The sequence below is a fragment of the Lissotriton vulgaris genome, chromosome 4_1 (genome assembly GCF_964263255.1).
Source record: "Lissotriton vulgaris chromosome 4_1, aLisVul1.2, whole genome shotgun sequence".
Taxonomy (NCBI): domain Eukaryota; kingdom Metazoa; phylum Chordata; class Amphibia; order Caudata; family Salamandridae; genus Lissotriton; species Lissotriton vulgaris.
Genome location: NC_141691.1, coordinates 321,313,334 through 321,328,310, shown reverse-complemented (window position 1 = coordinate 321,328,310; position 14,977 = coordinate 321,313,334). Strand labels below are relative to the sequence as shown.

At 42.6% G+C, this 14,977-nt stretch overlaps 1 protein-coding gene across 1 annotated transcript in view; it reads left to right on the top strand.

The window, feature by feature from the left end:
- The window catches only part of SLC9A6 (solute carrier family 9 member A6), a 231,675-nt gene that overhangs the window by 79,085 nt on the left and 137,613 nt on the right, over positions 1–14,977 (top strand). The window contains exons 2-5 of the mRNA XM_086918671.1: positions 6,704–6,903; positions 7,672–7,749; positions 8,995–9,071; positions 10,199–10,311. Of these exons, the coding sequence (XP_086774797.1) occupies positions 6,704–6,903; positions 7,672–7,749; positions 8,995–9,071; positions 10,199–10,311 (468 nt within the window). The remainder of the gene's footprint in view (positions 1–6,703; positions 6,904–7,671; positions 7,750–8,994; positions 9,072–10,198; positions 10,312–14,977) is intronic.

The following is a 14,977-nucleotide window of genomic DNA, read 5'->3' as shown; positions in this document are numbered from 1 at the left end:
TGTGAGTATTGATGTTTATAAGTGAGTATATGTGAGATTGTAAGAGTTCCTGTTTAAATAAGTATGTTTTTCTATAAGTGATTGTTTAAGAGAGTAAGTATGTGTAAGTTTTCTTAGAAGTAAGGTGGTAGTGTGTGTATAGTTGTATATGCAAATAAATGAATGTTCAATAGTTTATTTGCATGTGTGAGTATGTGTGTAACTTTTGGATGACTGTCGGTGTGTAACAAGATGTATAGGTGTATCACTACATATCATGAGTGAGTATATGTATGAGTGACTATATAGAACTGTTGGTGAATGAGTGGATGTATATATAGATGGTGGTATTACTGAATTGGTTGTTGTAACTGGTATGGATATCTCCATTTTTTTGCTAATGTTAATTTCTATTTTCGAATATGTGTTTTAAGGGTTACATTACACTGAAAGGAGGTCTGTCACTCTGTCACAAAGATGGTGTCATCAGTGATGTCATGAGTGATCCTACCGAGACACAAGATGGCGGCATCTCCGGACTGTTTTGAATGTTTACAGACACCCGAGAGCCAATCAGCTTTCCGTGTGCACCTCGCGTGGCGTGCCCGGAGCGCTCCCCGGTGCGCGTACCGGGGCGCTGCCATAGATATATATATTTTTTTGAACCTAAATTACTCAAAAACCACTGGTGCACATATCTTGAGACATAGCAAAGGCACATCAGGCTACCAGTCCCTACAATTTTGCCAAGTTTGGTGGTAATCCATTCAGCCGTTCGGGCTAAAAGTGAGTTTGACCGCCCTATGGAAATTAACATGGGGAAAACACGTTTTGGGACCCCCCTTTTATCTCGGCCCCCGCTTGACGGATCCCCCCGAAACTTTCAAGGAAGGACCGGAGCTCCGCGAGGCAAATTTGAGGAAGTTTTCAGGCAGATTCGTCAACCGGCGCCAAAGTTATTCCAAATAGAATTTTGAGATTTTGCATTGAAAAAAATCCTAACTATATCTACCTATTGGCGACCGCCAGTAGGTAATATATATATAGTCTTGGATTTATCCAATGAGAACTTTTAAAATGATTTGTATTTATTATTTTATGAATACTATGACACTTAGCTGTTTTTTTAGATGTTTTTTAAACATGTGTATATAAATCAAATGTGTCGTATTATGCCAATCTGCCTCAGTAGTCTAGAACTACAAAACGATCAGTGTAAGACCTACAGTCTGTTGTTAATGCCCATGATCATGTGACCTCAGAAACTGGGAGTGGTATTATTTACTTTAAGTAGTAGATGGTGTTTTTTCACTATTGACACGTGAACAAGGGCTTACGGGCTTGAAACGCGTTGTGTTGGGTCACTGTGTAAAATAAACATCTTTGCCCACTTGAAAACCTCGGAGGTCTGTGTCTCTTTCCTCGCCTGTCTGCTGTGGCGGAAATCTGGAAGTGGTTCGAGTTTCCAGGAGATAGATAGATATCTATCTATCTATCTATCTATCTATCTATCTATCTATCTATCTATCTATCTATCTATCTATCTATCTATCCTGCTGTGCAGGTTAAACGCGTCTCTCGTGTCTCCGGGTTGAGGGTGACCTGATCCATTAAAGAAGCGATATTCTTACAGCCTCGTGCCCGTGCCTACTTCGTTGGTTGGTTCTGAGGAAGCAGGATTAGTTGTTCATATATGTGTGTGTTTGTTTATTTCCACTTAATTTTCCTTTTAAGTGCATTTGTTTAAGTGTAGGGTATTTAACTCCCCTCCCCGTAACTTATATTCATTTTTATATTTAATTTTAAATCTATAATGTTCTTTTTTTAATAGAAACATGTTATTGACCTTTTACAGGTTAACATCAAACCCTTGCACAATAGGAAAAGTAATGCACATGGTATCATCAATATCTTGCATGTTTTGATCAAGTCCAGCATGGTAGCACCAACCCCTCCTGGAGCAAAACATAGCCACTCACTCATATATACAATCTCTCACTCACTCTTCTACACACCATGTACACACTCACTCACCCATACAGGCACTCCCATATCCACTTACCTTAGTATATATGTGTTTACTACTCAGTAACTATAAGCAAGCAATCCGAATCACTGTATGATGTCATCAGTGATGTCACCAGGGTTGTCAACAATGATGAAATTTGAGATGTTATCAGTGATGTCATTTCAAATGTCTTAAGTGATGTCATGAGGGATGTAATATGTGAGGTCATAAGCAGTGCATTGCGTGGTGTAAGTTCTAGTTAGCTCTGCTAACTAGAACTGCTGATTTTCTCTGGTTTGTTGGAGTGAAATGTGAGCCTAACTATAACGTCCCTGTAACGTTTGGTTTTTTTCAGTGAATTTCTAAGGTTTAAAAAATAAATTAGATTATTGTTGCTTCCTGGTGTATTTTCCGCGTAGCAGCAGTATATTGCTATGAAGCATGGTAATCCAGCATTTACTCCACCATAATAAATGCTCCATGAACAGACATCCTGCCATGCCTTGGCTCAGTTCTTTCTGATGCTCCATTTTCTTGGGAGGAATCACCAAACTTAGGATGCTTGTGTTGTATTCTAGGCTGCAGAACATGGGCTAGGGCTACAAAACAGAAACTCAACCAGGATTCTGCCAAAGCAGCTCCACTACACAGCTGCTCCACTACACAGCTGTTCCCACTTGCCAAAGGGATGGGATATTTTATTTTCCTCCAAGCCGGATGGCTAGTATTCAGCAGAATGGCTTCAAAGGCCCCGGCTTTCTCCAGATAGGGGAGATGCCATCCCCTGACAAGGCACATTTGTCACTAGGACAGGCGAGAAAATTAGCTAGTCAGCAGGCGTGTTCACTATCAGACTAGTTACACCCCTAAGGCGGGCTACCTGAGGTGAACAAGAAAAGTAGCATTCCCTATCTTAATTTTTTTATAAAATTAGATACACTGTGTCAGGGTTATGCCCACTCCCCACAGGAAGTGGTTTTTTGAAGGGGTGTAGGCACTCTAATGGTAAGTAGCCCATTGACTACTACCTTGCACTCCCCTTAAAGCCCCTAAATTGAGTATTTAGTTGGGACCCCTGACTGCAGCAACTCCGATACGACAGACACAAGTAGGAGAGGACTAAGAAAAGTGAAGAAGCGAGAACTGAGGACCAGCTGTGGTAATTTTGGTACCAAACCCTGCCTGCACCTGTCCTGACAATTGCGACAAACCGACTTGTTCTGCTGCTGTGCCTCTGTCCAGAACCTCAATGGACTGGTAGCACTTTGCAAATTGCTTGCAATCTACCTTCGGGTAGAGGAGCTACTCCCCTGCAGCTTCCAGTCACCAGACAGTAAAGTATGGTCCATCTTTCTCCCTCCGTCCGGTTCCACTGACGCAGCAGCAACCCAAAAAAGACGTAGGCGAGCTCCGTCTCCCCTCAAAGTGAGAAGACGCCAGAACCAACCAAAGCAGCACAGCGGCTGTACCTAATGTAATGGACCCCTTGTAGCAACCAAAGCATGTTTGAGTCTAGTCCGGACTCCAAGACCGAGCAGCTGTCGTGGATTCATCAGCACCACAGAGACCCACTTCGAGAGTGACCCAGCTGTCCTGTTTTTGTCCCCTCAACCGGTGATACCAACAACCGTGAGTGCCTGTGACGCCCTAGCCCAGTTGATCTAACCACTCTTCACCCGAGTGCTGCAGCCTGGGTTCCTGAGAACTGACTGTACTCCCTTGTTCCCAGGGCCCTCGCGAACCAAGCCTCCCATTGTGAGCTCCCAGACTTGTCCCCAAGTCCACCTCTGTAGGCTGTTTCTACGTGCTACCTTCCCCTCTTTGTTGTAGCGCGCAAAGCTACCAACCCAACCAACACCTCTGCACCCGGATGCTCCATTGCAGGTAAAGACTGGTGGTTCTGTGTACTTTGGCCCCATACTACCTTAAGTTCTGAAGGGGACCCTCGGAAACCACTTTCAAGAAACTATGCAATATATGCCTTTTTTCCACGTATGAAAGCATTAACATGTAAAGACACATTTAAGTGAACATTTTACCTGTAAAAATCAATATCTCAAAAAGTACTTACATGATGCCAAAATTCTTGGTGTTGAAATTTATTTAAAAATACCTCTTATTTTTCTAAATTGGTCTCAGATTTATTCGTGAGTGTGTGTCAAATGTATTGCCTCTGTGAGTACCACAAATGCTTAGCAGTAAACTGCTCACCCCCACTACCACAAAAAAAGCATGTGGGTTTGTTATTTGGGCCTCTATAAACCAATAGGGGTAATCTAGACTCTCTGCACAGTGTAACAAGTTGTGGTGCACTATATAGAGAGCCAGCTTCCTACATGTACTCTTGTCTTGTGCTGGTGTACAGCTACTTGGGCAAAGAAAGCTAGTGACATCCCTATCCTACCTATTCTGTTCTGCTACCTCCAATCCCATTGGCTGTCTCCCAAGACTCTGTAAGCCTTACCACCATCTTGTCAATGGTGTGTGCAAGATTGGGCTGGGATACTAAGAGAGAGAGAATGAAACCCTATGCACCTTCGGAGCTGTATGAGAATGGTGGACTTCCAAAATATATTACGTGTGGTCCATTTGGCTTTTGCCTCTACATGCCAATTAACCGTGTCCTTGGTGACCAGATTCCACTTCCTCATTGAAACCCACCACTTCACCTATCCTCTGCCAGACTCAGAAAATCACACCGATTACAGCCAATAGAACACTACCTATATTAGCATAATGCATTCAGTGAACTCCACATTAACTTTGTGATCATACTTTGTTAGCTAGACTCTCTTGAAGCACAAAACAATAGTAAAACCAATATGAGAGTTATTGCCATCATACACAGACTACCAGTGTCCCACTCTTCACTGTAATCCAACCAGTCCTCAGTGCATACATCTTCCCATGAGCATCAACAAACCATTTTATTTTTCCGGTTCAGTGGATTAGAAGCGCTATGCCGCACCTAATTTCTCATTGTCCTCTGGACCTTTGCCAAAATTGAGGTTTCTCCTAAAACACTCTGTTTTGTATCAAGACTCGTTCTCACCAGTGGCTTCAGACTTGTATCAGCCAACATTTACATATGAAGGGTTGCTATTTCAACTTCTGCCGCCTTCCCCCCGGTCCCCCTTCAACTGAGTAGGCTATTGCTGCGGTTTTCCAAAAACACATCCCTCAATTTTAAGATCCTCTTTGGCAAAATACTTGGTCCATTCCCCTATTAGACTTGGTTACCACAATGCACAAGTCAATAATTTGCTGTATACCCGCCACAAACCAAATTACATGCACCAGCTTGTTCCACCTGACAACTCAAAATCATTCACCTATACGGATATCTCGAGGAAATATTTGACAAAGCTAAAACTTACCTCAACCAAGCCACCTTCAAACAAGGCCCTTTATTTTTCAAAAAGCAGCCTTCTGTCAAGAACTTCCCTGAAAACTGAGAACTATTCCAACCAACTTAAAACGTTATCTGGCATGCCTATACTGAAACACCTATTCTTCCTCCAGCATCTTTATCCTAACCTTAACAAACACTGTTCAAATTCACAAGTCCTCTTTTCCAAGACTATATCAAACGACTTCCACAAAAAGCTTCCCAGCACTACTTCACACGATCGTACTACTTGACCTGTGCCACCATCTGCTTCAGGAGGCCTTTCCCGCAGCTAGATCAAACCTCTTGATACTCACTTTCTTCCAGGCCGCTTCCATATATCTGGCCAAGCACAGCATAATACAAGCTCTGGTTGTAATTTGATTTGACATCTTTAACCAGCCCACACCAACACTATATTACCATGCAATCTTCTAAAACTTGTTAGCCTTCTAGGCAGTCCTCTGTAACTCACTCATTCATAGGGCACGCGAACAAGTCTCAAATATATTTAATTTTATTTATTTTTGTAGTATTATAGTGTGTTAACCAGGCCCAAGAGGGCACATCATAATAATAAAGAGTATTATGGATCAAGAAACATTCAGCGGTCCTACATTCTAACACATGCAGTTAGAATTAAATCATTCACAATTATAGTTGCAGCTTTCCGAGGAAGGCATACGGAAAAGAGTGCTGTGACAGTGATGCAGTATCAGTTTAAATGTCCAAAGTTCAGCGCACTCCTCTTCCTTGGAACGGTTGGTTGCAAGAATCTCAGAACTTCTTGCTCCTTATCATTGATGGATAAGCACCGCTTCTCTTATCCATACATATTTGACATAGTTGAAGGGCGTTTCCTTAGATTTTGGGGGAAATTGAATATATGGAGCCAGTGTTCAACATGCGACCTACCGAAAGGTACTAAGGGTGTCAGAAAGAAAAAAAGCTTCCTGTGCAAGAAAAGGTGTGAGTGGGGAGGGAAGGAGTAACCTCATTCACAAGTGAAGTTAACTGCTGAGGTAAAATTCATTATTATTCCACAATGAGGGATACTGTCAATGACTCACTAGTGATTACGTCACTTGTGAATCCTCACCTTGCCTCACTCAAAAGTGAAATAAAGGTAATTGCTGTGTCTAGTGACACACTCATTTTGCATTTGAGTATATGTACGCTTGCTAGAAAGATTGTTTTCAAAGGTTCATGTCTAGATTATAGCAGCCTCTGTTGGTGAAGTCTAAACGAGTTGTAGTTTGACAGCTATGCAGTCTCAGGCGCGGCAGGCTTTATGTTTGTAATATGTGGTCCTTTCTGTTTTTCTTCAGGTCTCCTGGTCGGTGTGGTACTTCGGTATGGAATTCATGTTCCCAGTGATGTCAACAATGTGACCTTGAGCTGCCAGGTCCAGACCAGCCCGGCCACACTGTTAGTTAATGTTAGTGGGAAGTTTTATGAATATACCCTGAAAGGAGAAATCACTCCAGAGGAACTTAATTATGTCCAGGATAATGACATGCTGAGAAAGGTAAGTCATCCTGCATCCAGATAGTAAAATCCATTGTTTTTTTTTATAGAGTAGGCTTTGCATTAGTCCATTGCACGTGTCTCCCCATTAGCTGGCATGTTGTCGTCCCTGGCACGTTCTCTGTTGACCAGTTCTCCACTCGCTGGATCTTTATTCACATCCCTACTCTTTTCAAGGGTGCTCTATTCTTTCAAAAACTGTCAAAGCCTCACCTTTTTCAAATGTGGATTTGATCGCTGCTCCTGTGCTTCTAGTTGTTGCTTTTTCTTTCCCTCTTTGTCTCTCCATCCTATAGTGCACTCCTCTCTCTAACCACCTAAAGGGCTTTTCTTGACTACTCATGCTGTCTCTCCATCCTATAGTGCACTCCTCTCTCTAACCACCTAAATGGCTTTTCTTGACTACTCATGCTGTCTCTCCATCCTATAGTGCACTCCTCTCTCTAACCACCTAAATGGCTTTTCTTGACTACTCATGCTGTCTCTCCATCCTATAGTGCACTCCTCTCTCTAACCACCTCAATGGCTCTTCTTGACTACTCATGCTGACCGCCTCTAAATAAAACACAACTAATCAAAATATGGGTTTAACCATACGTGTAAAAATTGCCTGACTATAGGTTCCTTGCCCTTTTTGGATAGGTTGGTTTTAATGACACCCTCTTTCTCTGATGTATTTATTTCTGTGTATCTATTGCACGATTTTATAACGCGTGCAAAGAGTATGGCACCATACAAATTAGTAATTATGTCTACCTTTTGTCTACAGGTGATATTTGACCCTGAAGTGTTCTTCAATATCTTATTGCCACCTATCATATTTTATGCAGGATACAGCTTAAAACGAGTGAGTACATTGGTCTTTGCACCCTTGCTAATGCTGTTCTCTGTTGTACTTTCTTGTCTTCTGGTGTGCACCGATGTATTAACTTGCTAATATTGTGCCCAGTTGTTTGTATTTTGCTACGGTACCCAACTGTGTTTTGTTTGCTTTTGTAGTGTCCACTTGTTTATGGATCACTTACTTTATGCCCAGCTGTACTTTATCTAGAAATGTGTTGTCAACGTTGTGGTTGATCTGCTAATATTGCACTGAGTTGTACTTTGTCCCTCAATCTTGTGTCGTATGATTTGTTAATGTTGTAGGCAGTTGATTTGTAGTTGCTTTACTAACGTTTTCCCAGACCACTTGCACCATCTAATACCATTACATGGCACGTTCACCTTTCTGTTAGCAATGCCTCCTTTCAAGAATTCATGAACTGATGGAAGCTCCTCCTGTTTCAGGTCCACCAAGTTCTTGTACTTGATTACTGCTAGAATAAGAATTGAGAATGACCTCGAATACCTGATATGCCTCTCTTCGCCCATGTACCATCTTAAAACAGATGACCAGTTATTCTGTTGCAGTGTAGGGTAGTTGCGTTCATATCTTGCTTCATGCCCCTGATAAGGCGTTGAACACAAAAAAGTAGGCATAAATGCATGCACCTATTTTCAAACACTCCACTTCGCCTAATTCTTATGCGAAGCACTGTAAGCAGCAACATGTTTAAACATGGCATTGAATCTGAAGCAGTTTCCCTGACTTCTGCCATTTAGGATACAGTACATCCAAAGTCCTTTCAACCACAATCTTGGAAAGGGTGTCCAGGAGCCCGATGCATATTGGAGTGCCTCCTCGCCTCATCAGATGCATGAAGCACTATATACATTCTACAGTACAATGTAATACAATAATGATATGGTTATTCGCTTTGATTTGCAAATGTTGTCCCAGTCCCAGATGTAATTGGGCACCTGATATTGTGCCCACTTGAATTTAGATTATGAGGCTTATGTCAAGTTGTATGTTATTTGCGATACAAATCAATGTTCTATCTTTATTTCTCATTAATCTCCAATTTAAATCTAGTTGCAATTTACTGCAAACAAACAACAGTAGCTTAAATGCATTAATAGCCAGTTAAATATTCGGGTTAACATTATCTTTAGCCTGCATGTGCTGGTTGCTGACCATATTTAAAAGTGTTTGTGAATCTGTTGTATACAACCTTTTTTCTGTCTCTAATGCAATGTAGCTTTTTTTCAGGGGCATTTCTTCAGAAACCTTGGCTCCATCCTAGCCTATGCTTTTCTTGGGACACTTATCTCGTGTTTTGTGATAGGGTGAGTATTGTGTGTTTTGTAGATAGAACAAGGTACATTTGGTTTCTCAAATGTGGTTGAGGTTTGTGTTTTAATGTCCCTAATCGCAGAGAGAGTTTTGTGACAGTACAAAATGTTAACAATTAAACCATACACCCCCCATGCATTCATTATGGAGCCGTAGTTTGTGTCTTGGTCAAGGGCGTGATGCCACATTTCTGGTCAGATTGATTGAGCTAGAGTGGGTCAGGGCAGGAGAGCAGCGTTACTACTCCTACAAGAGAATAAATAACATAAGTTATTAGTTTTAAACGGGTGCAGTCATTATTTTATGCTCTATTGCCCCATTTGTAATGTGATGCAAGCCATCCACTCTAGGCAGCAAAATAGCTTTTTCTTTAGTGTTTTGCTTTGATATATTTCAGTCATGTTGAAAAGGCTGTGGAGCAGCCAGGAGAACCAGTCTCCTTACCCCTTTCCTCATGCAAAAATAGATTACAGCAAAGGGGGTTGTAGACTATGTTCCAGCGTCCTTATGGCATGCAGCAGCCGGGATGGACAGTGCACACGGCAGCTCTTAAAAATCCGTGACCAAGGGCTTGCTCCTCAACTTCTTTTTTTTGGTTTAAGAGTGAGTCAGGAAATTATTAGAGCAATTTCTGCATTGTTTATGGCATGTTGTTGGTATGACTGAAAGAAAGGGAAAATAATACATAAGGCGCCGCTAAAAAGATAAGTGGGGTTAAGAGCCTTTTTGAAAATTCGCTGGTTCACAGTCTATCGAAAGTGCAAAAGGCAGGTGGTCCCAGAGCTGTGGAGGGACAACCAGGAAGAGCCCTCTCCCCAAGGTGAAGGAAAGGGGCATGGCTATGAACTCTTCTGTGAATGCATTAGGGCTCATGCCGGCATGATGTGCAAAGTACCTTACAACTAATGTGCTGTCGCCAATGGAGCGATATGGTCAAATTTAAGCAAATTAAATACCAGTGTGACTACCATATCCTGAACCAACTGCAGACATTAGTTCATCATATGTGTTTCTGGCCAGAGGTTTGTATGGAAATAAAGCAAATCAAAAGAGCAATATTTATGCCATGTAGGAGTAAAATACTTGCAATCCTTACATATCTTCTTTCAACGCCTAATAGGTCAATCATGTATGGCTGTGTGATGCTGATGAGCGTGACTGGTACACTGGGAGGTGACTTTTACTTCACGGACTGCTTGTTCTTTGGTGCCGTCGTGTCTGCCACTGATCCAGGTAGGCTCCATATTTTTCTATTATACTTTGCTTAATAATGTTACTCCGATATAATCTTCAAACCTAAAGGTTATTTTTACGTTGAAGATGTGTATGCCTAGAAGCAATATTTTGCAGAGACATGTACATTTTTTAGCAAAACCAAGGTAGATTTTCACTAGAATGACATCCTGCAAATAGTCCGATGCAATATTCCACAGTGTAAGCAGGAGAAATAAGGATAATTCTATTGTGTTTTTAACCAAACACTTTTTGCCTCCAAGAAATCGCAGGGAATCATCTTCGTCATCAAATAAGTCCCAAGCAACAATAGCCACCTTTGTGTTGGTGTTCTCTCTAATGTCCTGATGCTTTCCCATTCTACGTTTTGTGGTTACCTTGCCCCTTAATGATGGTACCTAAAGCTGGGAATATAGAGCATTGTAAGCTGTGCCATGATGTCATGTGAGCATTGTACACAGCATGCCCATTTCCCTTTGTGCTCTTACCACTTACTTTTTTTCATACTTATTGGTGTAGAATTTGCTTTTCTACTGTGCTGTGATTTTCAAAAAACTTGGTCTGGGCGCGAAACCCATTTACATTTTTTAAGATCTTTTTTGCTGTTTTTTCACTCCTTCCTCTTCTTCAGTTTGTATAGCCTATGCTCCAATTCTTTAGTTTTAAGCTAAGTGTGTTGGTTCACCGACTGTTTGTAAAAAGTAATTTGCATAACACTGGTGTCTCTTGTGAATCTTGTTTCGGGAACAGTCTCAGTGCATCTGCAGGGCTTTCTAGAGTCTCTAGTGATACTGGTGGTAACAGTAGCTGAATCCTTCTAGGACCCCTTGGATCAGAGTGCAGATTTTTAATTAAAACTGTCCATCTTTAGCTTAGACCAGAAATAAAAATAAGAAAACTTCCCCCTCCTCACATTGCCAGCCACTGCCTCTCCTCCTTCGCATAAGGAAGCACCGGGCTCCCCGCCAATCACAACTCTGCAATGTAGCGTTGTGATTGGTCTGAATGCCGTGGTTTGGTGCTCAGATGGGGACAGGGGAGCCTGGGTCTGTTCCCCACCAGGCTGTGTAATGATGACTGGTGGGAAAGATGTAAAGTGTGCAGGACTGCTTGGCTGGGCCAAGACGGCCGGCCCCACAGTCATGCCCACTAAAAGTGTGCTCACCACTCTGGCAACCCCGTTTTCCTCGCACCTAGGAACAGGAAAAATAAAGTGACAACGTCCTGTTATTATCATTTTATTTTTCCTCTGCACTGCTCTAAAGTCAGTGGGGCGAGGCTCCTCCAACTTGGCAAAGGAGCCCCACTTGGCTTTGACTCCTTCTTTGGATGCTCTGAATGTGGAGCTCAAGTGGAGGCACTACTTTAAGATTTCCAGCCTCCATTCCAGGTGGTGCTCCTTCCAACTCCAAAGCACCTTTCGCTGACCCAGGCCCAGCCCCCTATCTTAACCTATACTGTGGTCTAGGTCCTTCATCCACTCCAGAATACTGAAGTTGGGATTGGAAGGATGGGGATGCTCTGATGAATCCAGCCCTTGGTCTCCTCCCCCAAGACTTCACACTTGAGGGACCAGGTCACCAACCAGAAGACCATTACAGTCCAGGAAGCCCTGCACCCAACCAAGCACTGCCATGTGGTCAGGGCCAAGTGTTTGGAAGTGGTATTGATTTAGGCCCTGGCACCCCTGACCAAGAAATGAGGGTATTTATGCTATAACTGCACAACAGATCCTCCATCAAAACCCTACACTGACAATTTAGCTGCATACTCTCAAACAGGTTGATGAGAATTGGAAGAAGGCTTTCTCGACCTGACAGCCTGAAATTCTTTGTAAAATAAGTAGTGTCTTGTACAAAACAGTGGGCACACCCTATTTGATGGCAAGGGTGGGGATTACAAAGGATAGGATAGGATAGGATATGAGTTTATATAGCGCTCGAATGCCGTGGCGTCTTTGAGCCGATGTAAGTGGAAATGGTGCGATCTACATTATCAGATTATATTGAGACAAACAGCCATGTCTTCAATTCCTTCCTAAAGAGTCGTCTATTAGATTGAAACCGAATGGATGTAGGCTGTTCGTTCCATAGCGTTGCAGCACAGTGCAAAAAGGTCCGCCCATCCCATCTTACTCTCCTGATTCTACCAATCTGTAGGAGGCCTAACTTGTTGGATCTTAGGAGATGGGCTGGGAGGTAAGGCCTAAACATTTGTTGAATGTCTTTAGCGCCTACCCCATAAGTAGCTTTATGGATCAAACACAGCGCCTTAAATTTCACCCGTTGCTGTAAGGTAAGCCAATGAAGTGCTCTTATTCCAGCAGAGGTTGATTGGTCTCTTGGTATATTCAGGAGAAGCCTGGCAGCCGCATTTTGTAAAGATTGCAACCTACTCATCAGTGTTTCGTTTATTCCTAACAGTAATTACAGTAATCTAACTTGAACAGTAGTAAAGCTACTACCACTGCCTTTTGCAAATCCTGTCCTATAAAAGGAAAGATCTTTCTAAGCGTTTGTATGAGAAAAAAGCAGGACGAGGAAAGGCTATTTACCTGGGAGGAAAATTTTAACTGACTGTCAAAAATGACCCTCAGGTTTCTAACCCTAGAAACTGAGCTGGGGCATATTCCAGCTCTCACTGGCCACCAGGAATCATTCCACATAGAGGGCCCTTGACCAAACTCCATGATCTCAGTCTTGTCAGTATTGATCTTTAAAAAGCTATGGTTCATCCATGTGATGATTTCATCCAAACATGTATGGAACCTGATAGACGTGACTTCAGGTTGTTTGTTTATTGAGATTATTAGTTGGGAATCATCTGCAATTAAAACCAACGCAAATCCGTGTTTCTTGGCTAGTTTCGCAAGGGGCATAACATAAATATTAAACATGGTAGGTGACAGTGCTGACCCCTGTGGAACCCCACAGGGCAGGTGAAAACTCTCTGACTGCATGCCCTCCCAGTACAAACTCTGTTCTCTGCCGTCCAAAAATGACAAAAGGAGAGACAGAGCTGACCCATCGATGCCAACCTCCCGCAGCCTCCGCACTAACACCGCGTGGTTCACGCTGTCGAAGGCTGCCTACACCAGAACTGCCTTGCCCCCTCTTTCCACCACACTTCGGATCTCCTCCGTTGCTACAATCAGAGCAGATTCCGTAGAATGGTGCGATCGGAAGCCATGCTGAGTGGAATCCAGCACATTATTAGTGTCCAAATACTCAGTTAGTGCCTTATTAACTGATTTTTCCAAAGTTTAGCAGCTTTGGGCGATAGTTCTTGGGCTCCATGGGATCTACTGCAGGTTTTTTCAAAATGGGCCTGATCAGTGTAATAGCTGGAAAGCATGTTAGCCTGGAGTTTGTAGTGCCTGCCTCTACCGATGGGCAGTCCAGTTTATCTAAATCCATACGTGTAGTCAACAAGTCATCATAAATTATTTGGACCTTACTCTGAAAGTAGGTGGCCAGTTTGTCACACATACTTTGGCCTGGTTGGAACACATTAGTTTGCTGAGATTTGGAGAGCAAAACAACGGTTTTAAAAAGTTCCTTGGAGGAATTACCAGCTGCCTCGATCTTGGAGGAAAAAATAGCTTTTTTGCAGCAATAATTGCCTCTTTATGCTGTTGAAGAGCAAGATTATAGATTATTTTCTTAGCTTTACTATATCTTGTCTCCACAAATGTTCTGCCCTCCTACAATTTATCTTATGTCCCTTCAACTCATGACTATACCAAGGTGATGAGGGCTTTGATCTCTTTACTGTCAGCCATTTTTCGGGCGCGACAGCTTGGTACAATAATCTCCCACACAGGAAGCTGTACTTATGGTGGTGGAATTTTAGCAGTGGCTCTGGCATACTCTTCTTTGGTATATCCTAGTGTAAGTAGGCCGATTTACTTTGTTCACAGTGCAATGAACTTAGGTTAGGGGAAATACCCCCGCTGTGGCCTCCTGGTCGCAGCTTCATGCCTGCCTCATACTGGCTTCTTATGCATGTCTCTGTGCTCTCACAGAGTAGTTGTGGTTGGGCAGGGGGTGAACGCAGTCTCTGTAGCAGCGGTCATAGGCCCAATCCAAATCCCCCTGCCAAAAAAGATGAACACCCACCCGCTTGTCACTTAAAAAGGGAATCAGATCTGAAAGGGCGGGGCTTCAGGAGTCTGATGGGAGATAGTCTTTTATACCGGAAACCCTTGCTCCAAGGTTGCCATGGCTTTGTGAACGGAGGCAAAAGTCACAGGGGCATACTTTTTAAAATAATACATCTGTTTATTTTTATTGCTGTAATATGTTTGAAACCAAACAAATAATACAACCAAGATAGAAAATCAAGGCAGCATGTAGTGTAACTATTTGACAAAATTGGTTACATTGTGACAACCGGTCCCAAACATTGATGTACAATGGTGAATTACCGTGAAAGAGTAACGCCTGAGTCTCTACATTGCAAACAATTGGCTGACTTAACGCGCACAACAACCTTTCCTGGCTTTAGTTCACAGGGTGGAAGCAGTTAAACTCTGTTAGCCTATAGTTAGAAGGGACGGACAACAATCGCGAGGCCATTTTAGCCAGTCATTGTCATCAAGTTCCCCTACCTATGTTGTCTGCCCAACTCTTGTGTAGTTTTTGTAGAAGGTCGGGAGCACTGAGCT